This window comes from Cricetulus griseus, chromosome X (genome assembly GCF_003668045.3).
Source record: "Cricetulus griseus strain 17A/GY chromosome X, alternate assembly CriGri-PICRH-1.0, whole genome shotgun sequence".
In the NCBI taxonomy this organism is placed as follows: domain Eukaryota; kingdom Metazoa; phylum Chordata; class Mammalia; order Rodentia; family Cricetidae; genus Cricetulus; species Cricetulus griseus.
In genome coordinates this window covers 59,007,892-59,021,480 of record NC_048604.1, presented here as the reverse complement: position 1 = coordinate 59,021,480, position 13,589 = coordinate 59,007,892, and the positions used below count along the sequence as shown (strand labels likewise).

Genomic DNA, 13,589 nt, shown 5'->3' with positions numbered 1-13,589 from the left:
AATTCCACAAGGTCCTACTCCTAGATGAAGAACTACAGGCAATCAATGACTGATGAGATGGGAGAATCAGTTTTCTCTACAGATGAGTGGCCCCTGGTAAGTTAGCCAATCCCAAGTGGTCAGAGCTGGCACATGTAAGCAACGCTAAATGGGTTCAGTAGGTTGTGGTGTGTGTATGTAACAATAATTAAAGATGTTATGAAGTTGAGAATGGACAGAGACATAGGATTAGGAGGAAGTGGAAGTGATGTAAATATAGTACTCGCGTATGAACTTCTCAAAAAGACCTTAATTTTAAAACTTTACTATAGTGTACATCTTTAATCACAGCACTGATGAGGCAGAGGTATGTGGATTGTTGACTCTGAATATTTCTGAGTTTGTAAGTATCGAGTTCCAGGCCATCTAGAGATACATTGTGAGATCTTGGTTAAAGTGTCTGGAGATCTACAAAGATGACACCAGTTAACAATCTAAGCAACAGAGGAGAGGCTACCTTAAATGCCCTCCCCTGATAATGACATTGATGACTGACTTACATGCCATCCTACAGCCTTCATCCAGCAGCTGGTGGAAGTAGAAGCAGACACCCACAACTAATCACTGAACTGAACTGGAATCCAGTTGCAGAGAAGAATGAGTGATGGGCAAAGGGGTCAAGACCAGGCTGGTGAAACCCACAGAAACAGCTGACCTGAGCAACAGGGAGTTCTTGGTTCCCAGACTGATAGCTGGGATACCAGCATGGGATTGATCCAGACCCCAGGAATGTGGGTTTCAGTGAGGAGACCTCGAAAATCTATGGGACCTCCTGTAGTAATTCAGTACTTATCCCTAGCATAGGTGTGGACTTTGGGAGCCCATTCCACATAGAGGAATATTCCCTGAGCCAAGACACAAGGGCGTGGGTCTAGGCCCTATCCCAAAGGATATGATAGACACCCTATGGAAGCCCTCACCCTACCTGGGGGGCAGAAAGGATATGTCATAGGTAGGGTTTTAGTTGGGGGGTGGTAGGGGAGGGAGAAGGAACTGGGATTGACATATAAAACAATCTTGTTTCTAATTCAAATAAAAAATCTGAAAAAAGGACAAAAAATAAAACAAACAAAAAAACAACCAACAAACAAAAATAAAAGTTTCTTCTTATACAAGAGAAACTTTTATTGGTAGTTCTTAGAAGACCAAGTTTCTATTATGTATTAAAATGGAAATAGAAAATCAAGAGGTTTTCAAGTTCTACCAACAATCTTCTGCTGACCTGGTACATTGATGCTTTTCCACAATACATGAAAACAGGAGTAGAGCTACTCAGTGCTGCTTCTTGATCAGCAACAGTGAACACCACTAGCTAACTTTCTTTTAGAGTTCAATTGTCCAGTTTATAGCATTGACAGGAGTTAGCAGAATAAATCTTTTTCCAGTGATCAACAAAAAGACTACAGTCTACTAGGATTCAAGTTCTAATGACTGACTGCCTGGCAAGTTATTCTGATTCCTCATCACCAGATAGAGCACACATAGCAACTTGCAGGGGAAGGAATTCTCACTGGAGTCCACAGCAAAACCGCATTAATGGAAAGAGCGTGGCCTTCAAAATGTGACTTGGTGAGGCCTCTCATGGGTGATCAACAAAGTCTGTCACATCATTTGGGGCAGGGACGAGGTCCTCCCTGCCTAGAGTATCCCTCCATAGGGAATGGGCTCGAAAAAGCCAGTTCATGCACTAGGGATAAATACTGGTTCCACTGCCAGAGGCCCCATAGACTGCCCAAGCCCCCAACTGACACCCACATTCAGAGGGCCTAGCTCAGTCTTATGCTGGTTCTCCAGCTGTCAGTCTGGAGTTCATGAGCTCCCAATTGCTTTGGTTAACTCTTTCTGTGGGTTTCCCCAACATGGTCTTGACCTCTTTGCTCATCACTCCTTGAGGGGTGGGTGGGGGGATGATGGGGGAGTGAAAGGACAAGGGAGAGAGGGAACTGGGATTGGTATGAAAAATAAGGTTGTTTTTAATTTAAATAAAAATTAATTTTAAAAATGTGACTTGGAAAGTCAAGTGCTTAACTGCTTGGTATTTTAAACCGCTATCATTAAAGAGAATTCAAACATATCAAAGCACTTTTTAAGAGTGTTAATACTCTATGAGCTCCAAGGTGCTTGATTAAAAAAATTCAATCAACTTTAGGTTTCAAAGACTTGATTTATTAATAATTTTACAGATAAATTGCCAGTTTTGCAAGAGTTTTGGTTAGCTTTTGAATACATTCTGAGCTTCATGAACTATTTGGAATTGACAGAAAGAATCAGTATTCCTTAATTATTTCATTCAAGAAAAACCATAGCTTAATGAATTATTTCTGCATACAAAGAACAAAAGTAATTATTTTCCTACTGCAAATAAGCTGTTAGAGTCCCAAATACCTAAGAGAAAAGCATTTTCCGATTTAATCACCAAACCTGAAAGAAAAAACAAAACAAAACAAAACAAAAAACCACTTTGGAGCCTGATCCTCTAAGCTTTGAAAGCAGGTTGTAGGTGATCAATGTGCTGTCCCAGCTTATGCCTCACATCCTACAGAACCCTGATCTCAGGATAAACTACCATGTGCTTTTGCTTGATAGTGACATTAATATTGGTATCTTGAACATTTTGCCAAGTAAACCAAAGCCATTAAAAGTTTGACAGTCTGCCATACAAATTTACCACGGTGGGCAGGTAGATGCCTGAAAATTACACAAATCACACAGCTGACAACTACTTAATAACAGTATAAGAGCAGAAAACTATCCCAGATCAAAGACAATCTTTTCAGTTATTGATATGTGTTTTTCAAGACACCATTTCTGTGTAACCCTGGCTGTCCTAGAACTCTATTTATAGACCAGGTTGGCCTCAAACTCACAGAGATCCACCTGCTCTGTCTCCTGAGTGCTGGGATTAAAGGCATGTGTCATCACCACCCATCATTTATATATTTTTAAAAGTGCTGTTTGGAATAAGTATTTTATACTAATCAATTTAAGTCATTCTCTTATTAAAGAATATGTATTAAGCTATGATCAAACATATACAGAACTGACTATAAGCTAAGGAAACCTATGATGAGTGGAAGTGCTAGATGACAGATTATCTACACTTAAAATTCTAGTAGGTATACTGCTAAGCAAACTCTACACCATTCAGCTGCATCTCTAGCCCTCTACACAAAATTCAAATACAAAAAAATAGGCCATTACAGTGGAAAGGCAATGAATAGTCTTTATTTCCTATGAAAATTCCCTGTTATACAGTGTGCAAATTATTATATATTCATGCTTTTTAAAATAAATATAAGAAAGTTTACTGAGCAAAAGACAAATACCAATAACAGCACATAAGTAATTGGCAAGAAAATGGTTTTAATTCCTATAAATGACTGCTACCATTTAGGAACTAGAAAACAAAATTTAGGACAGAAAAATCTAGAAACAATCTCGCCAGAAATTAATAATTGTCAACAATCAACTTTATAATTGCAGTTATTCTTTTAGAAATGTCCACTATTCTAGAAGTTACCCATGACTGTAGCCATTTTACTATAGAAAAATATAAAGTGACATCTATTATTTATGATTTCTTGGGCAGGCACACCAACTAGAAAAGATATACAAAAGCAACCTAGGATTAGTTACTGGATCTTATATCAATCACTTAAATTAATGATATGATTTTTGGTTACTAAGAAACAGGCATGCATATTTAAATATTTTGAGCATACAAGTAAAAATTCTTTGATAACAGCAACTTTCAAATTTCAAATTATTGAAATATTTCCATTATGTAAAACAGCAATTTTATTCATATGATTTTAGACTTAAGGTTTTTACAACACTATCTTAATGTTTGTTGTTGGTATTGTTTTGAACTTAAAACAGTAAAAAAAAAACAAATATTTACTTGCAGTAATTAAGAATATAAGAAAAAGCTCTTATAATTGTTTACTATTGCATTCTGAGGCAATAGGAATTAGGCAGAACTGCCTACAATTTTTAACAACAGTACTGTTGTATTTTAACAATTATTAATCATAGGAGCTTTAAGCGTTTCAACAATATATTTAGTAAATGACCTGGAAGATCGATTCTTTTTATGACATCAAAGGAATGAAAAAAGATACAGTATGAGCTAGGCCATGAAAGCATAAAATAGCTGCTGTTGCTCTACAATTTACATAGCTGCAGTATCCAAAGGTTTCTAGTTATTCTAAGCCTATCTCCTTAGATTAATGTGCATGCTGCATTTAGCAGGCCTTAACTCTAGATTATAACAAAGTATAACATTTTTATTGGTGCAACCTAATTGTGATTGTATTCAAATTACTATTCTCATGTAAGAGAAACTTCCTTATTGCTGGCATGGAGAGGCAGGACCAATACCTGGTACAGTACAGGTGTGTACTTGGCATTCATTTGGTTCATGCCCTGGTTGGGCTTCAGGAAACAACAGCTGACTTAAGAGCTGAAGCTTTGTGACAAAGTAGGTTATAATGTGATTCTGTCCCTGATTTGTGTGACCTTACAAAAGTGAAGGGGTACTACAGAGGAGGAGAGGGCTGTACAGTGGGAGGTGCAGGCAGCCTGAGAAGAGCAGCCTGGGAGTCTAGGATGTTTATCCTTTTATCTCAATTCAATTCAATCTGTAGGGGTCAGCAAGAGCAACATTCCTTGGATTTTTCCATTTCTCAAGAATCTGTGCTGGGAGCTTCCTTTGAAACCTGGCCAGGCCAGGAACCAGCTGCACAGGGAGAACTCTGTGCTTTTCATTGGAGCCATGACTCCCTGGCAGGAAGCACTGGGTTTATTTATTGTTTATTTATTTACAGGCAGTTATAGGTCCAGACTATTGCTCAAAGAAAGTAGACCAACAGAGCTTGGAGAAATTTAAATGCAGGCGTAGCAAATAGGTTTGCTGCCAATGTGTAGCCCTCATATTTTCATGTAAAGTGTGTATTATAGTTTATTAACTGTCATATTATACTCTGTTCAGTTCGCGATGGTTTCAAGTTTAGTTGCCAGAAGAGGAATATGAATTTATGAAGTATTTCTAAGTCTTTAAAAACCACCATTACACTTGTTACTAATGAATTTAGGAAACAGATCTGCATTGTAAAATTTTGAACGCAATAAATATAACAGTGATCATGAGGTTGGTTTGATATTTATCCACAGTTCCATCAATGGGAAAGTTCCAAAACAGTATCTTTCCAGAAGAACCATTCTAAGGATGGTGCGGCATTTATCTTTATAACCACTCTGATACAGTAGGCATAGTATTCCACTTTGGATCTGGAGAAAGTGAAGACAATTTAAAACAATTTACCTAATATCAAATTAGTTCTGTGACCAAGGAGTTAGTGCTTCAGTTACTCTGACTTAGGATCATGAAGGACCACTGATCTTGTCCAAATGTTTGCTACCATTCTTACATTTCTTCATCTTTGAACTTTAGCCAGTGTGTATAACATTACACCAAATCACTAATTACTAACAAATCATGAGTAACAAAACATCTGAACACCTTCGTATTAACATCTTCAGTTCTTAACCTGGAAAAGAAAAATAACTTTTACCACAAATACTGGCTCCTGGCCAGATTATGATAGTTTAGCTTTACTGTATTTACATATGCTTTTATCTGTTATAGCACACTCAGAATGAAAATATAATTCAAAATCTCCAGATGTGACTTTCAACCAAAAAGATCCCAGTGGCAAACAAATTTAAGTGAACGCCATATACATTCCCAGGAATTAGTCCATTTATAGTTTTCATCTGCTAATCTTACAGGTTTGTTGTCTTTTAAACAAGCAAGTCAATGTGCTTTTTAAGAGTTTTATGTTCCTAAATGTCCTTTTTGAGGAAAATTCCCCTTTAGATTTCTGGGAAATTGTTTCTTCTTGTCATTTTGCCTACTCTAAGGCTGTTGCTTACTATAAGAGTTCATATATCCCTTTCATCAAAACTATGAGGCCAAGAGGAATTTCCAGGTTAGGATATTAAGTCTGCATATCCACTACTCAGAGGGCTCCTCTGGGTTTCCCAGGTCTGTACTTTCCTTGGGAGTCTCTGAGTTGGCCTCTGCTACGACACTGGATTCTGATGCTTCTTGTTGTGAGCTGTCTCCATCAAGAACAATATCTTCAGGATTTGGTGGGGCTGGACAGAAGTCTTCATTTGGGCAGATTTGCTGGAAAAGTGTTTCCGCCTAGCCAAAGATGAAAGGACAAATTAGTTTTTGGACATCAGCTTAAAATGTATGCACATTTGTGGTACTACCTAAAAAAAATCACATCTTTAAAAACTTCGTAATCAAGCACAAGGTAAGAGAATAAAAAAAAAACAAACATGATGCTAAAAATAAACAGTAAATATGGCAAGAGGCCATAGTCCACTTCATTGTTAAAGTTTTGTGTCATGCTAGGAAGCTTCTACTCTAGACAAGTGGTGAGGAAGAGTCATTTTTAGGTGTTAACAAACACACTAGTTTCCTATACTGCTTCTCTCTTCATTGTAATACACATGCAAGGTCATCTATTTGGCCAAAACTTGACCATCTATGGCCCAAAGATCCAATCCAGACCACCTCTTGTTTTTTTAAGGTTTACTGGAACACAATTCTCATTGTTTTACCTAATATCTATGTCTGCTTTTGCTCTTTAATGGCAGAGCTGAAAAACTGCAATGAAGATTACACAGGCTGTACAACCTAAATACTTACCCTCTGGATACCTTTGCTAGATGAGTTTGGTGGAAAGGTAATAACAAAACTTTTAAACTTCAAAGTTGACTTGAATTATTTATTTTTTAATTGCATATGTGTATAATGTGTGTGTGTACATGTGCCACAGCACACATTTGGAGGCCAGAAGAGAACTTTACGGAATTTGTTCTCTCCTTCTAACCTTGGGTTCTGAGATTTGAGCTCAGGTTGTTAGGCTTTCATGGTAACACCTTTACCCACAGAATCATTTTCTTGCATTTAATATGGATTTAAAAGCAATTTGAATTTTAGGTATGCTTCAAATGTACACATATTTGAAAACAGAACATTTACTACGTGTTTACTTTAAAAATATAAACATTTAGTTGAATGCATTTGTATACAGTAACATCTTGGCATACATAGTATAATAGTCACCAAAATCAAATGAACTAAAACATGTCTTCACTTGGATTTGGAAAGGTCATTAAGCAACCTGACTCAAACTAAACGTGACAAAAATCAAGTTTTGTTTAAAAATGCCACAATGATACCAAATACTTTTAATGCTAATTAAAAATAAAAACATTCATGGCTACCATTTTGGATGTTTGCAATTAGAACACTTAAGCCATCTGGTCTCTTATAAAATTTCAAAAAAAAAAAAACAAAATCAATCCTCTCATCCATGAAAATATTACCCGAAGGGCACTAAATGGTAAAGCTAGGCACAGAAAGATTAATACTGTATGATTTTACATATATGGGTAACATATATGTAAATCATAGAAACAATGGTCAGGAAGTATAAAGCAAGAGCAATAAGGAGATAGCTATCTAAACTTTTAATGACAAGATGACTAACTGCTGTGGATCTACCGTGTTGCATAGTGATCACAGTTAACTCTGTACTGTCTACTATGAATATCTTAAATATCAGAAATGCTTACTTTGTTCTTCACCCTGGGAATTCACCACATGTCTTTGCTAGAGAATCGTGGCTCTTACTGTAGAGGCTTGAAGACCAAAATTAAGGCCTCTTCTACCTCATACCTTACTTCTCCCTGATGGCCTTTTGTCCTGTATTTCTATTCTGTCTGTAAAAGTTCTCCCTCCCCTTTACTTCCTCATACAAACAGTTGCCAAATCACGGGAATGTCATTTTCTGTTTCTGTTTCTTAAACTCTGTTTTTTCCCCACTGACAAAGTTCCAGTATGCACCATCTGTCAAACACACAGTTTCTAAACCTGAGTAGTGGTCTTGCCTCAAGGACCCTGCCTCTTACCATAATCCATCTCTATGCCACTCTCATGGTGTTTATTGAAAAGAAAATTCTCTTTATGCCACTTTCTAGATTAAAACTACTCTGTTTTACTGATAAGATAAAATAGACAGTCCTAACTATTACATTATAAAATCTTCCAGCCTACCTTCTCTGGTCTTACTGTCTATCAGTTCTTTGAACTTCCAGCTCTCATACATTTTGCTTCACCAAGAGGTGGTTATTTACACTTTCTTAAACATGATGTTCACATCATGTGCACGTCAAGATGCTATTCTCGCCATCTGTACTGTTTGTCTTTGATTTGAAAGGGACATGCTCCACATCTATCATGTCCCACCACACAAGGTTTCCATTGTCACTACACATATTTGAACTTGTGGCTTCTAAAGCCAGATCAAGTAGTATTATCAGTGTGTATGTCATCAGTGCATCTTAAAGAAGGCATATTTTTCCTCAAGTGGATATAAGGTGTAACATGTTAATGAGTATTCAAACAAACATTAATGCTGTTTTCTTCATTATATTTTATATAACCTATGAAAGTTATCTTTTTGTGAAGCAAATTACTACGTGAAAAAAATGTCCCTTAGCTGTACTCTTCTAGTATGCACACAAAAGCACCTGTATTGTAAATGCTTATTTTAAAATCCTCCTATTTTTGGTTTACAAAATGTTCTGTTTACTTAGGAAAAATAGCAACCTATGTTAATTGGCTAAAGGCTTTTTGAAAACTCTTCTTTCAAAAAAATTGGGTCACTAAAGTAAAAATATTAGCTTAAGCCATGAATGCAAATCTTGAGCTTTGGGTTGTAATTCCCTGTTCATTTGACATCATTCAGGGCCTAGCAGAATTTTTCATGACCAATATTAGACTCCAAAGATAAAATATAAAATTATGGTAAAAGGCTGGATCACTGTTCATAACATTACTGCTGCACTAAAAGGTATTTTAAAGATTCAAAGACCACTTAGTACTAAAACATCACTGCTACTGGTGAGATTCTATAATTGAATCTATGTCTTCTGGGGGGTCTCATAGTCACCCCCCCCAAAAAAAAAACAAACACCCGACTCCTTAAAGCTCAGGGAACTGCAGACAAGGGGTAGAAAGAAGATGTGAAATGCCATCTTGTAAGTAAGATAGATATTGCTATGGAAACCATGGGCTCACAGCAGCTGTGTTCACTGGGCCCTCAGAACTGTCAGGTATGGAAAGAGATGGGACTCAAGGTGATCTACAGCTTACTGCTGATTTATTGATAACCAACGGATTCTAGGAGTGGGGAGGCAGAGTATCAGTTGCATACTCACTAGTCCAGGCCCTCAAGGTGAGTTTCAAACTTAGAGTCACATACTTGGCCTTTATTAAACTATGTGAGGTCATTAAACAAAACCAAAATTGGTAAATAGGGAAAAGAGATTGGTAGTTTGTATAGATGAAAAGTATTTAGAATACACAATGTACATACATGAAATTATGAAAAACAAAATTTACTAATAAAAAAATCAAAACAATATTAAATTATCTACTTGTTGATTCAAAGATGGATATGCCAAAAGTGTCTGAAAAAAGTTTTCACATTTGTCTCAGGGCATAATTCTCTTCTTTTCTTCCGATCAAGGTAAATCTGTTTTTTTTTAATATACTCTAAGAACTTTCTGTTTAATGGAATCAGAGTGGACCTTTGGCACCTAGAAGAAGCGTGTACTTCTACACAGCTCTACCCAGACCAGCCCACTTAGATTTAATACACTTCTTGGCAACTATAACAGCAGTTTGGGGGGGCACTGGCTTGAGTCAAAACATTAATGGTATCATGTTAATTATATAAAATGACATTATTCATTCTTTTCCAAGATTATGAAATGCATTAGAACATTGTAAAATTGTCTTACACACATTACCATTTCTACCCTCCTGGAAATGGCTCAGGCTGTTGGAGAATAACATTTATTTTTTTTCAAAATATGTACCAAAAAAGCCAATCAGTATTAAATGAGAGAGATGTTTTACTATCTTCTTTTCCGTTCTCCAAGGATGATAAAAAACCCTCACTTATCCCAGTATATAAATTTCTTAAAACAAAACTGAGAAACAACAGTTGCTTACCTGCTTGACTGCATTGTCATTTCCTAGACCAGAGTCTGGGCCAGAGCACACATAAACGTTGGATGGTAAATCATTGTAACAATCTCTGCTGATATCTGAAGAATCTCTCATATTGAAGTAGAGTGCCCATAGAATCCTTGGCTTTTCAACATGCTCATTTTCTAGTAGTAGAAAGAAATTTTTATCACACTGAAAACCATAATTTACTATATTATATAGCCAAATACAAATAAAACCATGACTAGACATTATAGCATCTAGGGTATTTTTATATACAAGCAATTATTGAATGTGAAAACACAAACTCTAAGGGAAGTATATAACATTTCAAACAATGAAAGTTTTTCCATCCAGGGGAAGTTAGATTTTAGAAATTATTTGAAGGTTGGCAAAATGGTTCAGCAGGTTAAGACACTGGTTATCAGGGCTGAAGGCTAGTGTGAAATCACTGGGACACTCATGAAGGAAGGAGATAAACAACTCCTGAATTGTCCTTTGACCAAATGTACATTGTTGTGTGCACACTCAAACAAATAGATAAATGCAACAAAATGTTAAAGTTCTTACAATCATACCCACCCTTAAATTATCTGCCCTAAGTGAAAAGATACCATGAATTAAATTTCACATAGAAAAACAACTTAATGTTATATAGTTACTTAATAGTATATACATAGGAGATGACAACTATATAAAATGACATTACTTAGGAAAAACAAAAGAAAACCAAATAGAGGTTGGAATTAATGGGTACTTAGAAATCAGGGAGGGGGAGTTGGGGACAAAGGTCAGGTGGCTATTTATGGATATCGAGTTTCTTTGTCAGAGGGTAGAAACAGAAATGTTTTATAGTTGTTTCTAGAGATGCTTAGACAATTTTGTGAATGTACATGTTAAAACTTGGTGTTTCACCTGAAATGTGAAAATTTTATGGCATATGAAAAATATCTCTGAAAATACCACTGAAAATAACACACACAGAGTTTAAAATGATATATTCTAACTCTTACTCTAATGCTTTATGTTACTGGATTATAGGACTAATGGGAACCAACAAACAAAAAACAATTAGCAAAAACAAAAGGCCAATAGGTTGAATGTCATTTCGAGTACAAGTTCTCTCACTGAAAAGCAGGCATCCATTATGCATGTTAGGCAATGACATAGGATCTGGGGACAGACAGACGGAATAAGCTCAGTTCTGATTCCTGTTTTAAAATTTTCTCCTAACGCAGGGGACTAGCGCACAAAAGACATTCACTAAATAATTTATAAATTGATTTTAGTAGTATTCTCAATAATCAAAACCAAATGTGTTTATAGAAAGGTCCAGGCTTGTTCACCTCAATTCCTATAGCCTATGTCTTAATATAGCAATGATCATTCTTCTGCCGCTCTTCTTTTAAAATGCTATAGTTAAAGTTTCTTTGGTTGAAGACAGAAAATATTGCTGTTAATACATGTATTGAGTATAGTTTTCTCTAGCCCAACTCTGCCAAAAGGTCAAATTCTGCATAATGATAATAAGGAATGTTTAGGAAAACAGTCCAACTCTGTGAGACACAGTGTGAATCATAAGGAAAATGCTAAATGTATAATTATCCAATTACTGTTTTTTTATCAAATTAGTAAACAATGTAGAGCAATTTTCAGCTAAATATGTCATTCAATTAATAAAAATGTCCTAAGGCTGAGGATAAATAAATTTTATTTAATTCTAAATATCTCTAAATATCTCCACTGTAGAAAGAGCAAACATACCATGTTTCTAGTTTGTCCTGAACAATTCATAATTCTTAGTGTGAAAAGATAAGGAAGTGAGTGAAAGAAGTAATTTCCAAGGAGTCTTTAATCTTTCATACTTATTTATTTTATGCAGGTAGGTAGGTGCCTTGCCTGTACATATATCCATGCACCATGTACATGCAGAAGCTAGATAAGGGCAGAAAAATCTCCCAGGAACTAGCATTACAGACAGTTGTAAGCTACCATGTGGGCTCTAGAAATTGAAGCCAGGTTCTTAGGAAAAGCAGACACTCTTAACCACTGATTCCTCTCTCTAGCACCAAGCATCTCTTACAGATGCTGAGATTTGGGTTTGAGGTACCACTAATTCACGCAGGGAAATATTAGCAAAAACTACTTAGTAACAAAAGAATATAAGAAACTGATATTTTAGTTAAAGTCATGTGATTTTATAAATTGACTGGTGTGTTTAGCTTCACTAAACTCTGGCAAAAAAACACCACCTATGAGTCATGCATCAAATATTGCAGGTAAATGCCACCTGAGTGTGATGGCATCAAACACTATAGCAAGGAAGTGAGCTAAGGTTTTTAGTAGGGCCCAGGTCCTGACTAGGTATATATCAGGTGAGCCTATCTTTTAGTTCATAAATGTTCTCTGCCTCAGAAGAGAGATTTCATTCAATACACGACAGGGGAAATGAATAGTTCAACAGATTTTAGGAAAGAGATTTCACAAAGGTTAAGGCTTTGACAAGAAACTATGTTGAAAGTGAAAATTGACATAGTCTGAAGATCAATGGTCTGGATACAAGGGAGCCATCAAGCTTTGACCTTAGAACCTTCAAAGAGACATATAATTGCTTCATCTTTCTCAGAGGTCAGCTGGAGGCAGAGAGAGAGGTAGAAAAATAATATGCACTCTGAAGCAAATGATTGTCAAAACTATTAAAGCTGCTAAACAATAGCTTATTTCAATCAAGAAGATGACACTGTGATAATGCTACATTCTAGATGTGCTAGACTAAGGAAGTAATAGAGGACAAGGAATAAGGTTTTCTGTTAATTAAACAAGTATATGTACTGAATAAAGCAGGTAAAAGAAAAGTAGTGAAGGCAAACCAAATAAAAGCAAGAAGTGTCCATATGTGCAAGCCATGTATAGAGAACAAGTAAACTAATTCAGTTAAACTGAATTTAGTTAAGCTGCTTAAACCCTGGAACATAAAAGTGAAATAAAAAAAAACCAAGAAATTAAGATACTGAAGTTGATTTCCTGGTATGGCAAGTATTTAATATCCTTCCCAGGCACAAAATTCAAAATTCATTTATGAAGGGAACTTGTTTTCAGAAAGCATTGCTCTCAGAGATAGAAATGACTACAATGGAATGAGGCAACTCCACTAACCAGGTAGAATGGAGGGGGGGAATGTAAGAAAGAAGATGACACTGTGATAATGCTACATTCTAGACATTTAAAAATACGGTATTAACAGAATTCTTGCTTTACCTCGTATGGAAAAATCTTGTATTTCTGGGTAAAATAAGAAATCAGCAAAAGTTCTGCAGTGAGGCTCACATAGCACTCAGTTTACAAGGATATTCTAGACTCCAAATAACAAAATGAATTGTAAGCAATGACCTTAGTTTTTAACCTACAGAATGACACTTATTATACATAAATCATCTGCTATTTCTTTAGACTA

General features: G+C 35.9%; 1 protein-coding gene across 3 annotated transcripts in view; it reads right to left on the bottom strand.

Moving 5' to 3' along the window:
* Window positions 1-3,236: 3,236 nt before the first annotated feature.
* Chm (CHM Rab escort protein) overlaps window positions 3,237-13,589 on the bottom strand; it is a 167,026-nt gene continuing 156,673 nt past the window's right edge. For all 3 annotated transcript variants that reach the window (XM_027433011.2, XM_027433010.2, XM_035449785.1), the window contains 2 exons: window positions 10,139-10,299; window positions 3,237-6,247 (listed from right to left, as the gene is read on the bottom strand). In XM_027433011.2, coding sequence (XP_027288812.1) covers window positions 6,056-6,247; window positions 10,139-10,299 — 353 coding nt within the window. In that variant the 3' untranslated portion in view covers window positions 3,237-6,055. The remainder of the gene's footprint in view (window positions 6,248-10,138; window positions 10,300-13,589) is intronic.